Source organism: Plodia interpunctella, chromosome 19 (genome assembly GCF_027563975.2).
Source record: "Plodia interpunctella isolate USDA-ARS_2022_Savannah chromosome 19, ilPloInte3.2, whole genome shotgun sequence".
Lineage (NCBI taxonomy): Eukaryota > Metazoa > Arthropoda > Insecta > Lepidoptera > Pyralidae > Plodia > Plodia interpunctella.
Window position 1 is genome coordinate 5875071 of NC_071312.1, and position 15426 is coordinate 5890496.

General features: G+C 35.5%; 2 protein-coding genes across 4 annotated transcripts; both read left to right on the plus strand.

Moving 5' to 3' along the window:
• Window positions 1–11: 11 nt before the first annotated feature.
• Window positions 12–3677, plus strand: LOC128678251 (integumentary mucin C.1-like). 2 transcript variants are annotated; one of them, XM_053759676.2, is made up of 3 exons: window positions 12–815; window positions 2067–2205; window positions 2290–3677. In XM_053759676.2, exons 2-3 carry the CDS (start codon window positions 2164–2166, stop codon window positions 3592–3594), a joined length of 1347 nt encoding a protein of 448 aa, XP_053615651.1. In that variant the 5' UTR covers window positions 12–815; window positions 2067–2163; the 3' UTR covers window positions 3595–3677. The 2 variants fall into 2 exon arrangements, with proteins under 2 accessions (XP_053615651.1, XP_053615650.1); XM_053759675.2 differs by lacking the exon at window positions 12–815 and adding an exon at window positions 1466–1674 and having other exon boundaries at window positions 2309–3677.
• Window positions 3678–4685: 1008 nt separating this feature from the next.
• On the plus strand, window positions 4686–14503 carry LOC128678253 (uncharacterized). Of its 2 annotated transcripts, none has more exons than XM_053759679.2 (2): window positions 4686–4990; window positions 13433–14503. In XM_053759679.2, exon 2 carries the CDS (start codon window positions 13438–13440, stop codon window positions 13783–13785), a length of 348 nt encoding a protein of 115 aa, XP_053615654.1. In that variant the 5' UTR covers window positions 4686–4990; window positions 13433–13437; the 3' UTR covers window positions 13786–14503. The 2 variants fall into 2 exon arrangements, with proteins under 2 accessions (XP_053615654.1, XP_053615653.1); XM_053759678.2 differs by lacking the exon at window positions 4686–4990 and adding an exon at window positions 10684–10960.
• The last annotated feature ends 923 nt before the right edge of the window (window positions 14504–15426 follow it).

Sequence of the window (15426 nt, forward strand, 5' to 3'; positions counted from 1 at the left end):
ATTACCGTAAACAATTATTATGAAATGTAGTACAGTCAACAGTAAAAGTGTTTGAAAAGGGCCAACTTTTGGGTGAAAAGAGAAATGAGTGAACATAATGGAATGGATTTCATACAATTTTCAGTCTGCATTTTTGTTCGACTAAAACTGAATACTTTCAATCCTATCTTAAGTTTTTGGTATCCGGTTTCGTTTCCAAGAAGTTCTGATATAAAAGATGTACTAACTGACTCTTTTAGCGAAAATGCCAAAGTTAACAAGACTTGACTATCAACTGTTTTCTAAATTTGTTACTAATTATTAACATTTGCGATTGTACGCTTAATCACTCTTCCACCCATTCAAGGAAAACGGAAGACATCTAGTTACTTAGGTATTTTGGGAAGTCGGTCATAAAACATGAGACAAGGTTTAAGTATTCGCAATGTTGAAAATAGTCGTGTCTCGAACTCAAATATTGAACGTCTGTGGCGGAATGTTAAACAAATATGCAAATACTTTAAAATTGGGTTTTGTTGATAGCAAATATCGTTATTATTAGGTAAATAAATTTAAATCATCTTCATGTAATTATGAGCATATTGTGTTTGTGTATTTATAAAGCCACCCTGAATATTATATTATCTAGAACTTTAGATTAATGATACATGGACTCAGAGAGAATATTTTATCAGTAGTACTTAGACATTCAATATTGATTTCCCGCAAACAGTAACACTAGACCACACTCTTGATGCATATCAACAGGATTAGATGACGTCACATGTTCGTGTGGGTGGAGAGTGAACTGTGTGACGCACAGACTTGTGATATAGGTACGAATTTTCATTCAACAAGGGAAATAAAATAAACCCATTTTGTTGACTCAAACCTATTTAGCATTAAATAAACGAGAGTGAATAACTGATAAATAGGTTAGTGTATAAAATCTCGATATAATCTCGAATAGTAGAAGATTTATTAACAGAAGCTATATCTGTAATTAAAACTGGCCACGTTAGAGTTTGATTAGCTTACGAAGTGTTCCGCGCCGTTGTCTAAATTGCAAAATAATACATTTGTTGTATGGGAGCGCCATTAAATATTTTTTTGATTATTTTTTTGATGATATAGCGCCCAGGGGCTTCGCTCCCATGGGAATTTTGGGATAAAAAGTACCCCATGAATTATTCCAGGTTATTTTATACCCGTGTACCAAATTTCATAACAATCGGTCTAGTAGATAATATGTGAAAAGGTAACAAACAAACTTACTTTCGCATTTATAATATTAGTTGGGATTGGGATACCAGCTACAGAAATACATCATCTGTGAAAATTTAAACTGTCTAACTATCGTGAACCATGGGATAGGTACAACCTAGTGACAGATGGACGAACAGCGGAGTCCCGTTTAACCCGTTTGGGTATGGAGCCCTAAATATAATTTAGATTAGATTAGATTTTTCAATAAAATACAATCGCTATTTCATTTATCAAATCTGTTTTCCAAGTGCATTTCGATAACCAACGTAAAAAGTCGTGAAAAAAGAATAAAAATATTTTTTTCACAGCAAACCATGTTTCTGTCGGGTTGTTTGGACGACAATGTTAGTTGAAAATGCCTTAACACGTGTGATTATTAATTTGTTTTACGTCGTTTCCTACACTCATCAGAGGCCACATTTTGAAGGGGTAAGTTTGGGACTATTTCATTTGATATTATGAATGACTGGGTGGAGACAGAATATGTAGGTGGAGTATGGACATTTCAAAATGGATGTGATGTAATGGTTCAGACACTTAACGCCTGTGGATCGAAAGGTCCCAGGTTTAAATCGTACGCGTGCGTGTGAAATTTGGTACACGGGTAGAACATAACCTGAAATAATAGGGGTATTTTTATCCCGAAATTCCGGGGCGAGCGAAGTTCCGGGGCGCAGCTAGTGAAAAATAATTATAAAGAATCATTTGCTGAAGTAATCATATGGTTATTTAAAATAGCTATTTATCAGTCACAAAATGGTAGCTGGGTAGTATGTCACCCGATTGGGTTTAATAATTTTTTTTCATAAATATTTTTTAAGGTCGATAGTCACTGTTACGTATCAGTCACCTGTAATCATACAAACGTTGTTGTATGTGGAGCAGATTCTGAAACATCGGACAAGAAGCTGTTTTTGGATGAATGTGACTTGTATGAGCACAATTGTAATGATGAGAAAGGTAAACAACATAGTATTTTTGGTTTGTTTTGATGTATCTTAAATATATAAAAAAACCGCTTATTAGCACAAGGTTCAATAATAGATGAAAATTTCAATTTCAGCGTTCAAAATAGTAGAAATGGCCCAATGTGCTTCACATAAGTCTATAGATAAGACTAAATCCACATTATCAACAGAAAGTACAACAACAAGTTCCACTACTACACTCGAAATAACCACTAATTCACTAGAGACTACCACATTAGATGATACTACACTTGAAACGGATGATACTACACCAGATACTACTACACTAGATGATACTACACTAGATACTACTACACTAGATGATACTACACTAGATACTACTACACTAGATGACACTACACTAGAGACAACTACGCTAAAGATTACTACACTAGATGATACTACATTAGAGACTACTATACTAGAGGCTACTACAACTGAAACAACTACGCCAGTCACTAATTCGACAGAATCGACTACTATAACAACAAATACCACATTTGAACAAACAAGTTTTCCCCCTGGTTATTGTACTTGCGGACTAAATAAAACCACTACTTCATTAACAAGTTCTCCATCAGCAACTACTACTCTGGAAAGTTCTACAGTGACTAATACATCAGAAACTACGGTGCGTCAATCAACTGCAATAACAAGTACTTCTGCCAATCAAACAAGTCGTGTTCCGGGATATTGTACTTGCGGACATACTTCAACGACTACGCCTATAACAACAACAACTGCAACTCTACCAACAACGACTGAGTCAACAACAACCACTACTTCGTCCACAACAACAGAATCAACAACGACTGAGTCAACAACAATCACTACTTCATCCACAACGACAGAATCAACAATGGCTGAGTTAACAACAACTACAAATTCATCAACAACGACTACAACTTCTTTAACAACAACTGAACCATCCACCACAACTGAATCAACTACTGAAACAACCAAATCTACTGATACAACTACACAAAATGCAACGAGCACAGAAACTACTGAACAGGCAACTATTAGTGAGTCATCACCATCAACAGTTGTTAATGACACATCATCAGAAACTACCTCATCTACAACACAAACAGTTAGTACCACTAGTGTAACAACAGATCAACCAATCAAACGAAATTGTACATTGTCATCTTCATATCCTAAAGACTGCGAAATACCTTCAACGTGGGAGACGACATCTATAGGAGAAACGAGGGACTACTTTCAGATAATGAAACAGAAATATGGAAGAAGAGCGAGATGGCTGAAAGCTACGACGCATTTTCCAAAACGTCGAATGTTTATGATGAAAGATAAAAGAAACAAATTTAGGTTCGGACGACATAATGAGAGGCAGTCTATTTATAAACGGTTTTTATGATGAAATAAGAGTATATTTACTTGAAACAGTTAATGTAATTTATAATTGAGGAATATATGAATTATATATTTATTTGTCTAAAATAATTTGTCAAATTATGAACAGCCTGCTTGACGTCAACCCTCTCTGGAAATGCGTTTGTTCACTATTCTAAGATTAATAAGATTGATAATGACTGAACGCAATTTTTTCGCTTGGAATAATAACTACTTAAGTCGTATGTTAAAATTAATTTATGCTACAAACTGCATTATTCAAATTTTCTCACATGCAGCTGTTATCAGGGTAATATTTCATGTATAATCAAGTTTAATTACGCCGATCATAATCAATATAGCCTTCAGACGAGTCAGAGATGGGTTTACGCCCAGTATTCAGTCCAGTTTCTTCCCAAACATTTGGGTTTGCGCCCGGTTTTTTGGAAAGAAACTGGGCAAATACTGTGCGCAAACCCATCTATGGACGAGATTCTAAACGGCGATATTTCAGGGAGCCACGTAAGGTAATGTCAAGGTGGAAACATTGTATATATGATCACTTGATAGCAAAATAATGAGATGTAAGTACGAATCACGCGAAGATTGTGAAACAGTTAACAATTAGAATTGCAGAGACAATTTGCATTGGAGTCATATTCGCCCTTCAAAACGTAGTATGTACAACGTTAATTTGTGGTTTGTGCAATATGTTATTGAGATTTGTAAATCATACGTATGTACTTCTAGATGGCTCTGTAGTACAGTCTACATATAACTTTACTACTGCGGTGCAGTGATCCAAGGATCTTTGCCTCGGACACTAGATGTTAATAAATAATTAGAATAAATAATTAGAATAGTATCAAGTTAAGTTTGAAGCTCCGTAGGTCCTCGAGAACGGTGTGGTTCTATTGATACCCTTGACATCACTAGAAATATCTAGAAAGAAAGAAGAGTTTAAAGAGAAACGTGTCTAGTTCCGCAAAAACACAGGACCGGACCCAATGGCATGAAGGAGGGAGGCCTTTGCACATCAGTGGGTTGATGGTTCAAAATAATAATCAATTAATCCATTATACAACGAAGGTTGAAAATCATAAATACGCAACAATAATCTCCATGATTAAGATTATTAAACATTACAAACAAACATCTGTGAGATAATGACGTCAAGTATTGCTTAACATTCGTTTTGCAATGAACTTGGCCATGTAAGGCGGTCACAATATCTTAGATTATGCAAACTGCGCAGTGTCATAGAGGAGGAAACATATCTACATAGGTGGTTTGGATAGCGCTTAATCTACGCTATTATAATATGGAGATTTATTATACAATCGGCTAGCAGTACGCTCCCATGGGAATCTCATTGTGTGTTTGTAGAATCCAATGTTTCCAGAATGATTTGGTTATTTAAGGTAAGCGAATGAACTTCTAATCACAATTTCACTCAGACTTAGTCAAGGCTCTTCATAATTAAGTTTATATTTTTTCAGATGTTTTCATCAATAATTCGTCAATTGTACAAAGTCAATAAGTACTTACTGGAAATTTCAAGCAGTTACCGTTAATACCTATATAGAATAAAAGATTCATACTTAGGTGTAAATTTTCGTCAGATCAACACAGAAATCATCTAATTAAAGACGCGGTCGGCAACCCTTAGGCAGTCAAGGGCTACAATATAGTAAAATGAAGAAAATCAACATTTGTAATTTTATCCCCAGAAATCAAATTCTATGTGCGTCAATCGGCCAAATCCCATAGAAACTATATCAATCTACTCGAATCTTTCAAAAAATTGGTCTTCAACTATTCAAAGTGGATTTTTCTGACGTCTTTGCAAAAATACAGTTGACAAAATAAAGCTAGGGTCGCAAGCAGGACACCCGCGGACCGCGTGTTACCGATCGTTGAAATTATGGAATTATCTATACTATTATTATAAAGAGGTAAGCGTTTGTGAGTTTGTGTGTCTGAGGCGGGTAATCTCCGAAACTACCGAACCGATTTCAATAATTCTTTCAATATTAGAAAGGTACATTATGTAAGATTGCTATAGGCTACATTTTATCTCAAAATTCCCGCGGGAGCGAATCCCGGGCAACATTTAGTTATTTATATTCATGCATAAAGGGACCTCTAAAAATTCAATGGATCTCGGGACGTTTGAAATTCGTCAAATTGATTCCGTACATTAGTATGGAAATGAGGACCCTAGAGTCACTCTCAATCGCCGTTACTTATGTAAATCGTTCGTGACCTTCCATCAAGTTACGTAGAATTGTAAATAAACAAATATTGTATAAAACCTAAGGCAAAACTACTTTTAAACAGTAGCTTTTATTGCCTTGCAATAAGATTGACAATTAACGATCGTAGTAGAACCCGACATCCTGGGATCGTGTGTTAGCGCTATCGTGACATGTGGATCCGCCCTACGATATGACCACTCCATATCCTTCTGTGTATGCCGTACGTGGTGACTAAACATACCTTGTCAGCTATTAGGCAACAACACCATTCCCAAGGTTATCAGGCAGGTGGTAAGGTAAACACAGCGAAATCTTCAAACCTTTAATGCTTATTTTTTACGCTGTCCCTGGGCGTCGCGGCATCACGGCTCCGAATGCACATAAAGATAAGAATCCATCTTTATAGTCATATTCCTCATTAGTGAGGTTCGTGGCCATTACGTGGGATTACTTTACAGACACAATTACATTCTTTGCAATATTACAATATTATAAATAATGGTATACTATAAATATATGGTTTTTTTATATAGTTGTTGACGTTTACAACCGACAAAAGATTTGTGAGATCTTTATTTATTCTGAATATATTTAAACCTGCTGGACTCTATCGTCCACAGCAGCACCGTAGAGCACATCTCTGATGTAAAGGTATAAAGGTCACACTGTCCATATTTGAGTACAGTCAACAGCACATGATTAACCTACCCAATTCATTGCAAACTCGCCGGTATTACCGCGCCATAGAGGTACATGCTAAGTGATTTCATGTCTTGTTGACTGTACAACACGGACCGATGACGTCACGCAATTTGCATATACGTTCACTCACCCATACCACAATATAATAAAGAGTCTACGTACCTGTACTATAAAAAAATCAGTATAATGTTTTTGTAAATTACAAAAATAATTCGTTAATGACTATCGAATTAGGAAGGTAATTACTTAATTACGACACTTAATCTAAAGAGAAACTAGGTACCAGTAGGAGTACATTTCGATTTTCTATATAAAATTATCAATCAATGATTTTATCTTCTACTTTTAGTGTGACTAAAGCAATAAGTTTTACATATTTAAAAGAGAATTTAAGTAGAGATGCAGTAGTGGGAGCAATTTGTGATAGGGCAAGGTCCACAATGGAAAGGAATTGCTAAATTCAATTTGAGGTTATCTAGCCATTAAAGTGAACTAGCCTGCACGTGTTTATCTCATTTAAAAGTAAATAAAACTTAATTCCAAAAAATGTGTTTCGTTAACACAATGCTAAACTGGGTAAGTACCTTTACAGCTATATATCATCACATAAATGCAATGAAATTAATAGGTTAAGTTACGATGCCAATAAAGTCTTGTTTCAACATACTGACTACTTAATTTGCCATCGCAAATAACTTTATGTTTCTATATCAAACTAAACTTATATCTTATACGAAAAATCGAAAAATAATTGTCTTCTGTGGAATGAAAGACTCAAAAAGAAATCAAACTTACTCAGCAGTAAGTTTGATTTCTTACTAGCTTTTATCCGCAGCCTTGTCCGCGTGAAAATTCTATGGGAAATGTTATGTTTTAGAGATGTAAATCCTTCCTAGATTTCTAAATTTTACAAAGATCGATTGAGAGATATAGCGTGAAATGGAAACAAACTTTATTTCGCATAAAATATATTGGTGTAAACAATGTTATTTCAGATAACCAGTACATAATTGGTACCCTGAAATACTTAACATTAAAACGTACATACCTTCCTCTCTTAACCTCGCGTGTTCCCATTTACATTCGGAGCTGTGACGCGCCGAGGCCCGTAATAAATCAACCATAAAAATCTTGAAATGTTGGCTATGCTTTTACAACCGGCCGCCTGCTTGACATCCCTCTTTGGGAATGCTATTCTTGGCTCTGTTAAGGCATGTGTCCCTTAGTCGCCTCGTACGGGAGTATATAGAGTGGTCCTATTCTAGGGCGGGGCCACACGCCACATGTATGTATGTACATACCTCAGAAACATACCTAAACATGAGTCTAGGTAGATTTTGTGTCTCACATTGTGAAATCTTTTCAGGGATTCGAAAGATTGATTCATTTTATAGCTTAGTTAGGATGTTACATAAACGATTTGTCAACGTGCAATAACCGACGGGATATATTCGTGTGTGTTATATAGATTAATTGGAAATCACGTTATTTGTTGAAAGAAAGAAAAGATAGAAGCATCTGCATTTCCAAAGAGGGTGGCTTTGAGCATCGGAGCCTAGAATGCAAAGGAACACGCGAGGTTGACAGAGAATGACCGTCAATTGACTTGTGCTGTGAGGTGATACAAGATAAATCTTCAAATGTCTTAAATACTTTAAATAACACAAAAATGGAAGGTCACATATAGGATTTCGAAAATATCTTCATTTCTCATGCTCATAAAGATTGACATTATGATCTTAGAGCATAAAGTAAAACCTTCTATTATTTCCTTTCTATTAATTTTCTTTTATCCTTCTTCTTTAACTAAAATTTCATACAAAAGTAAATTAAAAAAGTAAAATCTTTGTCTAAGCTTAAGTTATCTTGACCAATTAAATTACTAGCCACTTGGGCTAGTAATTTAATTGGCCAAGATAACTAGACGTGTATATCTACGAATATTAGAATGCTTATCCATATCAATCTTAACCTCTCAACTAATATTATAAAGGCGAAAGCATGTTTGTTTGTTACCTCTTCACGCTTTATCTACTCAACCGATCTTCTTGAAATTTTGCATACATGTAGGTTGAAGTATGGAGACATTTAAGCAAATAAATTTCATTCATTTCATTCATTCATTTCACATAGGTAAACGCGGTTGGAGCCGTGGGTACTTTCTAATAATGTTATGTCAATTTGTTCTCAATCGAAGTGAAAAGTAGAGTATACACCTTGACAGTAAATCAACATTTTAGTTTCAATGTAACTTAAACATTTTTACTAGTTTTACTATCTTATACTCGACAATTTATTGTCTTTAAATATATTTTAATTACTTTAGTTACCAATGTCTGAAAATAAAACAGAGCATGATAACCAGTTTAATTTAACTTGTATTTTGACCCGGTTCTTTAAGAAATTCGCAATGGAAGTCACGTGGGATTGTGATGTAAAAGGATTACGGAAAGGTACTTGATCTGAATAAATAACAAGCTCACAATATGGTTTTATGTAATCTTGTACTACTCTTTAAACATACCTAATACATAACATGTCATTTAAAGATGACAAAAAATACGAATTTTAATCATAGTAATGAATAAATTTTACCAGTCTTAGAATACGCGATAAAAAAATAACAGAAAATTTACCTCGCTTCCTTTTAAGAACTGAAATTCACGCCTAGCCTATATTATTATTATAAAGTGAGTGTGTGACTTTGTGAGTTTATTTGTTTAAGGCGGGTAATCTCCGTAACTACCGAACCGATTTAAATTTTTTTTTCAGCATTGAAAGGTACATTATCCAAGATTGCTCCTTGTATAGGCTATATATTATCTCCAAATTCCCACGGGAGCGAAGCCCCGGGCAACATCTAGTAAAACTGTAAATGGGCTATGTCTGTACATAGGAGATATTAAAGATAAATTCTGTGAACTGAAAGTTCGCATCTTATTCGTGCTTCAAGAGTTTGTATAACAATCTGACTCATGGATAGTAGTTTTCATCGACCACCACTTGTTTCCGGTGAAGAAAAACATCGTGAGGAAACATGCACTCTGTTCAATTATCAACTTGTGTATGAAATGGAGAAGGCAATAGCAATCCACGCCATTAATAGTGCCAATAAAGTTGTTGTGTGTCAATACACGTAATGACCATTACCCTCAGCCATGAGGAATACGAAAGTGAAGAAAAGTTAGTCGTCAAACTAATTCGGTTGCTTTTAAATCGCAGCTTGAAAAAATATTTGATATGTCACAAAAATACCAACAAAAAAGAAGTAATGAGTTTTTTTTAACAAATACACATTTTTAATTTTAAGAAAATTCCGTTGGAAGCGGAAACAAGTAATTTCACCAAGGGAACGTATCAATCAGTCATGAATTAGATCGAATCAAGTAGATCACCTCGTTTGCTTCCGGTGTATTTCCGGTCTCCACGACAATATCGATAGGTACTTTGCTATGTACCTAACTAGCGGCCCGGCCCGGCTTCTCTCGGGTAATATTAAAATAATATAAACCTTCTTCAGGAATCACATTATCTATTGAAAAAAACCCAATCTGTTGCGCACTTTGAAATATGTATGCCTAGGCATACAGACAGGCTTAGATAGATAGCGAGAAGCGACTTCGTTTTATACTTAGTGATGATTATCCTATATAAATTGAGCTTTTTTAGGAATTATTCGCGTCGACGTTCGACGGTAGGTTTTCTAAGCCTTGCTTATAAATGGAGCCGAAGCAAGGCGATCGACTGTGATAATTGATTATTGTTACAAGCTACCAGTATCAATACTTCAAGGTGTAAGCAAGTCGATTAGTGGCATACCCCCAAAGGTGGGTTTGCGACCGGGCGGAAACTGGGCGTAAAAGATGTCGCCTGGCGTATAGCCTTCTCTGCGCATGCCTACTATTTGTTTTGTTCTGATAACAAATGGTTATTTACTTCACGACTTTTCAGTATTTTTTGAGTTGAAAATACACATATTTTACTTTAAAATTTTGTCTTTTCGTACCAATCAGCTGATCAGTCACTTTTGTATAGGAGAGACTTGGATACTTCCTTTATTAAATTTGCTATCCGAACATGTGAACAACAACGAAATTCGTTGTCGCTCAAAAAATAGCTACAATCGTATGTACCAGGGAGAGTAAATATTAGAAACTAATACTGTCCTTATCACAGCAGTTGTCAAAGTTAAAATATTGGACGAAATGACAATCTCAACATGGGAACAGACAAACAGAAATCAAAACTAATTTAAGGATTCTCACAAAAAATGAATTCCTACATCGCTACACGATACCGGTCCCGGAAGCTTACTTGATAGCAGAAGGTTACTTGATTCCATAGCCTATAAATTCGTAGTATTGTATGCGCCCGCGCAGTTACTCGAAGAGCGCGCGCCGCACTTGTACTCTGTGACCGTGAATTCTGAACGTAAGTGACGTATCTGTCTAGTGAGTGCTCTCGCGTCTTTGTTTTCGAAATTTGAATGTGTTATTCAAATATGGCGGGTGTTCTTTTTGAAAGTGATGTGTTGATTTGTTGATGGCTAGTGTTATTGTATTGGTATCATGGACCTTACGATAAAGCTACACTATATTTTTATATTGTTGTGATATGAAAAATGTTAATCTGCAGAAAATCACAACGTCCTATTAAAAAAAGTACTAATAAATTCAAAATCTGAACGGATTTTCATGTGCTCCTCTCGGCGACTTCGTTCGCGATAAATAAGTGTTGAAGGTCTAGTCTATCTCTTGGCAAATATCATCAAAATCGGTCCATTAGTTTTTAAGTTTATTTATTACAAATATGAATTTTTATCGTAATATTGTTATGGTGGATATAAAGTTCTTTGGTGTAAACAAGTTTTTTACGAAAATGTAATTTTTGACACAAGCTTTTTTTGTCGTCAAAGAGATCTTGTGGCGTTTAACGAAGTTTAGTGGTGGTGTTTAGTGATCGTCTCCCGACGCCCTTGTTGGGAGTCGATCCTTGGTGATCCATCAGGTCATTCTTATCATAAAAAAGCATTGTCATAGAAAATGAAGCGATGTGGGAAATTTTAACTCTGTAGGACAACTGGAAGTAGGAAAAATCTAACTTACAACATGATTACAGACAGACAAGAAAACATCGGAAAAAGTAAAACTAAATAAAAGCTTGTAAAATTATTTTGGTGAACCTTCAGGAAAAGTTATAAAAAATATTTAAAACATAAAAGTAATGTTGGAAAAAATGAGCAATATTAGAGTTTATTTTAAGAAACTTCAAACACAGTTTAAGATGATTTCACAAGCGAACAACCGTGGCAAACTTTCTGTTGTTCTCTTGCGAAAGTTTTCCAGATGACTGAGTATTTATAGAGCGAGATTAAAGGAAGTGTTTTTACAATAATAATACATTAAAACACAAAAAGCGACTACGAATGTACTAAAATATTTGATATTTCAAGTATTAAAATCAACAAGAATTTAATAACTGGTCGATGAGGTCATAAAGTTAAGGTCGATTGGAGATGAGAAACTAAGTACTGAAATGGTAATTAAGTAGTTATTTAAAGCGGATTTGAAGCGGTGGTGGTGTAATGGTTACGCCTGTTAATCGAAGTCCCAGGTTCGAATCTCACTCGTGAGATAGAGTTTGTATACTAATCTGAGTCGTGTAAATAGTAGTTTTCATCGACCACCACTTGCTTCCGCGGGGATTGAAAATATAGTGAGAAAATCTGCACTCTGGTTGGTTATCAACTTGGAGCAAAGAATAACTGTATGGAGAAACCAAAGGTAAACCACTACATTAATAGTGTGTTTAAATCCACGTAATAATCACAACCCTCAGTCATGAGGAATATGACTATGAGTTACTTAAAAACGATATGTCTATCAAATGTAATGTTAATGTTACTAACAATCCTGACTTGGTTTGGACAAGGTATCTGAAGGTCTCATTATATTATATTTAAATGTGGGTTGTGACGCCGTGAAGCCCGGGGTCAGTATAAAAAAATTACCTTAATATTTTGAAGTTTCGCCTATGATATTACAACCTGCCGCTTGCCTAACATCAACCCTCCAAGGGAATACTATTGTAGCCTATCAGCTGCCAAGACTATGTGTCCCTTAGTCGCCTCGTACTAAATTCACGGGAGGATATAGAGTGCTCCTATTCTAGGGCGGAACCATATGCAACTTGTATTTTGCTTGTCTATATGTTAGTCTATTAACTTATCCTCTCAATGTTACATCTTTCTAACACGATAGCGAGATATTTCTGCATTGTCGCAATTTCCCCAAACACAATAATTAGACAGCTGAGGAAGACTATTAGCTACTATATACGCTGTGTTCAATGTCGGGTTAGTTACGTGTGTATAGCCCCTTATGACAGGCAGGGAGAGAGGCTAGAGTTGATGGCCATGTTTTATTTTGTTAGTTACAGTACAGTACATAGTGGGTTCCTACGTTTTTTTTTTATTTTTGTAGTATGTAATTATACAGCTACTAACATCTTGCATGGTGATGTGTAATTACATTTGCCATATGTATCGACACCTATTGTAAATTCGATATTATTTCCATTATCATCGAATTAATTGAAATGAGAAGTTATTTAGTCTCCATCTATGAATATCACTGTCAATAAATAGTCCATATGTTTCGTACATATTTGACATAATCCTTACATACTTATTATATAACAAAGTCGTCTGCCGTGTCTGTCTGTACGCGGTAAACTCGATAACTATTGCACGGATTCAGATCTGATTTGATAATACGATTCCTGAGGAAGATTTAGGTGAATAATTTATTATGTTTTTACCCGAGCGAAGCCGGGACGAGCCGCTAGTATTACATATAAGATTAAAAAATATGTCTTTGCTATCATATATTTTTGTATTTCTAGACAAAATGCGTCTCGTCATAGCCGCGGCCATCTTAGCGGTAGCGCAGGCCAGGCCAGGTCTGATCTACAGCCAACCCCTACTCCCTCTAGGAGTGGAGTACGCCCAAACCTCGCTCCCACAAGTAAGGCCCCACCCTGCTGTGGAACGAAATGCTGCAAGCGAGGCCCTACTACCACGAGACTTGCTCAAATCTAGCGATTTTTACGACAACCCGTCAATCGCTGCTGGCTTGGCTAAAGAATCCTGGTTCACGAACAAGGAAATGCAGGTAGTGGAACGCGAAGCTGAGAAAATACCTCGCGAGAGAATCTACCACATCGTCAAGAGTGCCGGATTTTTAGACAATCATTAAATAAATAATTCATGAAAAAAAACTTTGAAAAATGACACTTTCTATTATTATTAAAGCGATAACATTTAGCATAATTTTAATGTGTAAATTATTTTGCAATTACTATTTTTATTTAGCTTCAATATGGCGTGTGGTTGTGAGAATGCGAGTGTACGTGCTTTTAGTATTGAATAATTATTTTCTTAGTTGCACTCCACTTTGTAATTTTATAAGAATATTGTATGAGGAATATGTTATATTTGAGAGTAAAATTATGGACGTAATGGATTAGATACTAATTATTTAGCTGCAGTTAGATAAATATAATACTAACTATTAATTTATAAGATTAAGGATGGGTTGCACCGTCTAATAAACTCACCCTAAATTAATATCTATTGTTTTTGTATCTCGTCACCTTGTATATTTTACATGAATTTTAAACGTGAATCTAAGTCATAAGTTTGTATAATATAAGTTTTTTTAGTATTAATAAGTATTTTTTTTACTTAATTTATGCATGCAATGTTATTATCTGTAGTCATCTGTGGTATTTATGTAAAATATTTGCAAATTATACGCGTAATTTCAATAAACCGGTTAGACTAAGTTGTTTTAATTAGTTAAATGGTGAGCAAATTTGTAACTAAGTTATAATTAAGTACGAACTGTGATCTCGGACAATAAGTGCTTAGGCAAGTTATTGTTCAATTGTTATGATTAAAAACAATTGTTTTAATATCTGCCTTTTCATTACCAGTTATAAAAAAACAATACGATTTTATACACATCTCTTGGTAGCGCGTAAGTCGTATAGCGATTTTTACTGTTCCGATTTTTTTTAAATCTCACTCTTTTTCATCTGAGCGTTTTCTTGGTCTTTTCTTGGTTTGCCCCTTCAGCCAGGACCAGGCGGAAACGGTAAAGCCACACATTAGTTCCCTAGTTCCCTACGTAATTTGCCAATTTACGCTAGACGTGGCCGTTCAGAGATTTAAGAATACTTCTAAGCCATTGATTCAGGTGAAGGTCTTTATATACTATTGGACAAGAAGCTATGTTTCCAGAGCGGGTAAGCTATATAGTATAGGACAAGAAGCTATGTTTCCAGAGCGGGTAAGCTATATAGTATAGGACAAGAAGCTATGTTTCCAGAGCGGGTAAGCTATATAGTATAGGACAAGAAGCTATGTTTCCAGAGCGGGTAAGCTATATAGTATAGGACAAGAAGCTATGTTTCCAGAGCGGGTAAGCTATATAGTATAGGACAAGAAGCTATGTTTCCAGAGCGGGTAAGCTATATAGTATAGGACAAGAAGATATGTTTCCAGAGCGGGTAAGCTATATAGTATAGGACAAGAAGCTATGTTTCCAGAGCGGGTAAGCTATATAGTATAGGACAAGAAGCTATGTTTCCAGAGCGGGTAAGCTATATAGTATAGGACAAGAAGCTATGTTTCCAGAGCGGGTAAGCTATATAGTATAGGACAAGAAGCTATGTTTCCAGAGCGGGTAAGCTATATAGTATAGGACAAGAAGCTATGTTTCCAGAGCGGGTAAGCTATATAGTATAGGACAAGAAGCTATGTTTCCAGAGCGGGTAAGCTATATAGTATAGGACAAGAAGCGAGGTTTCCTGAGCGGGTAAGCTATATAGTATAG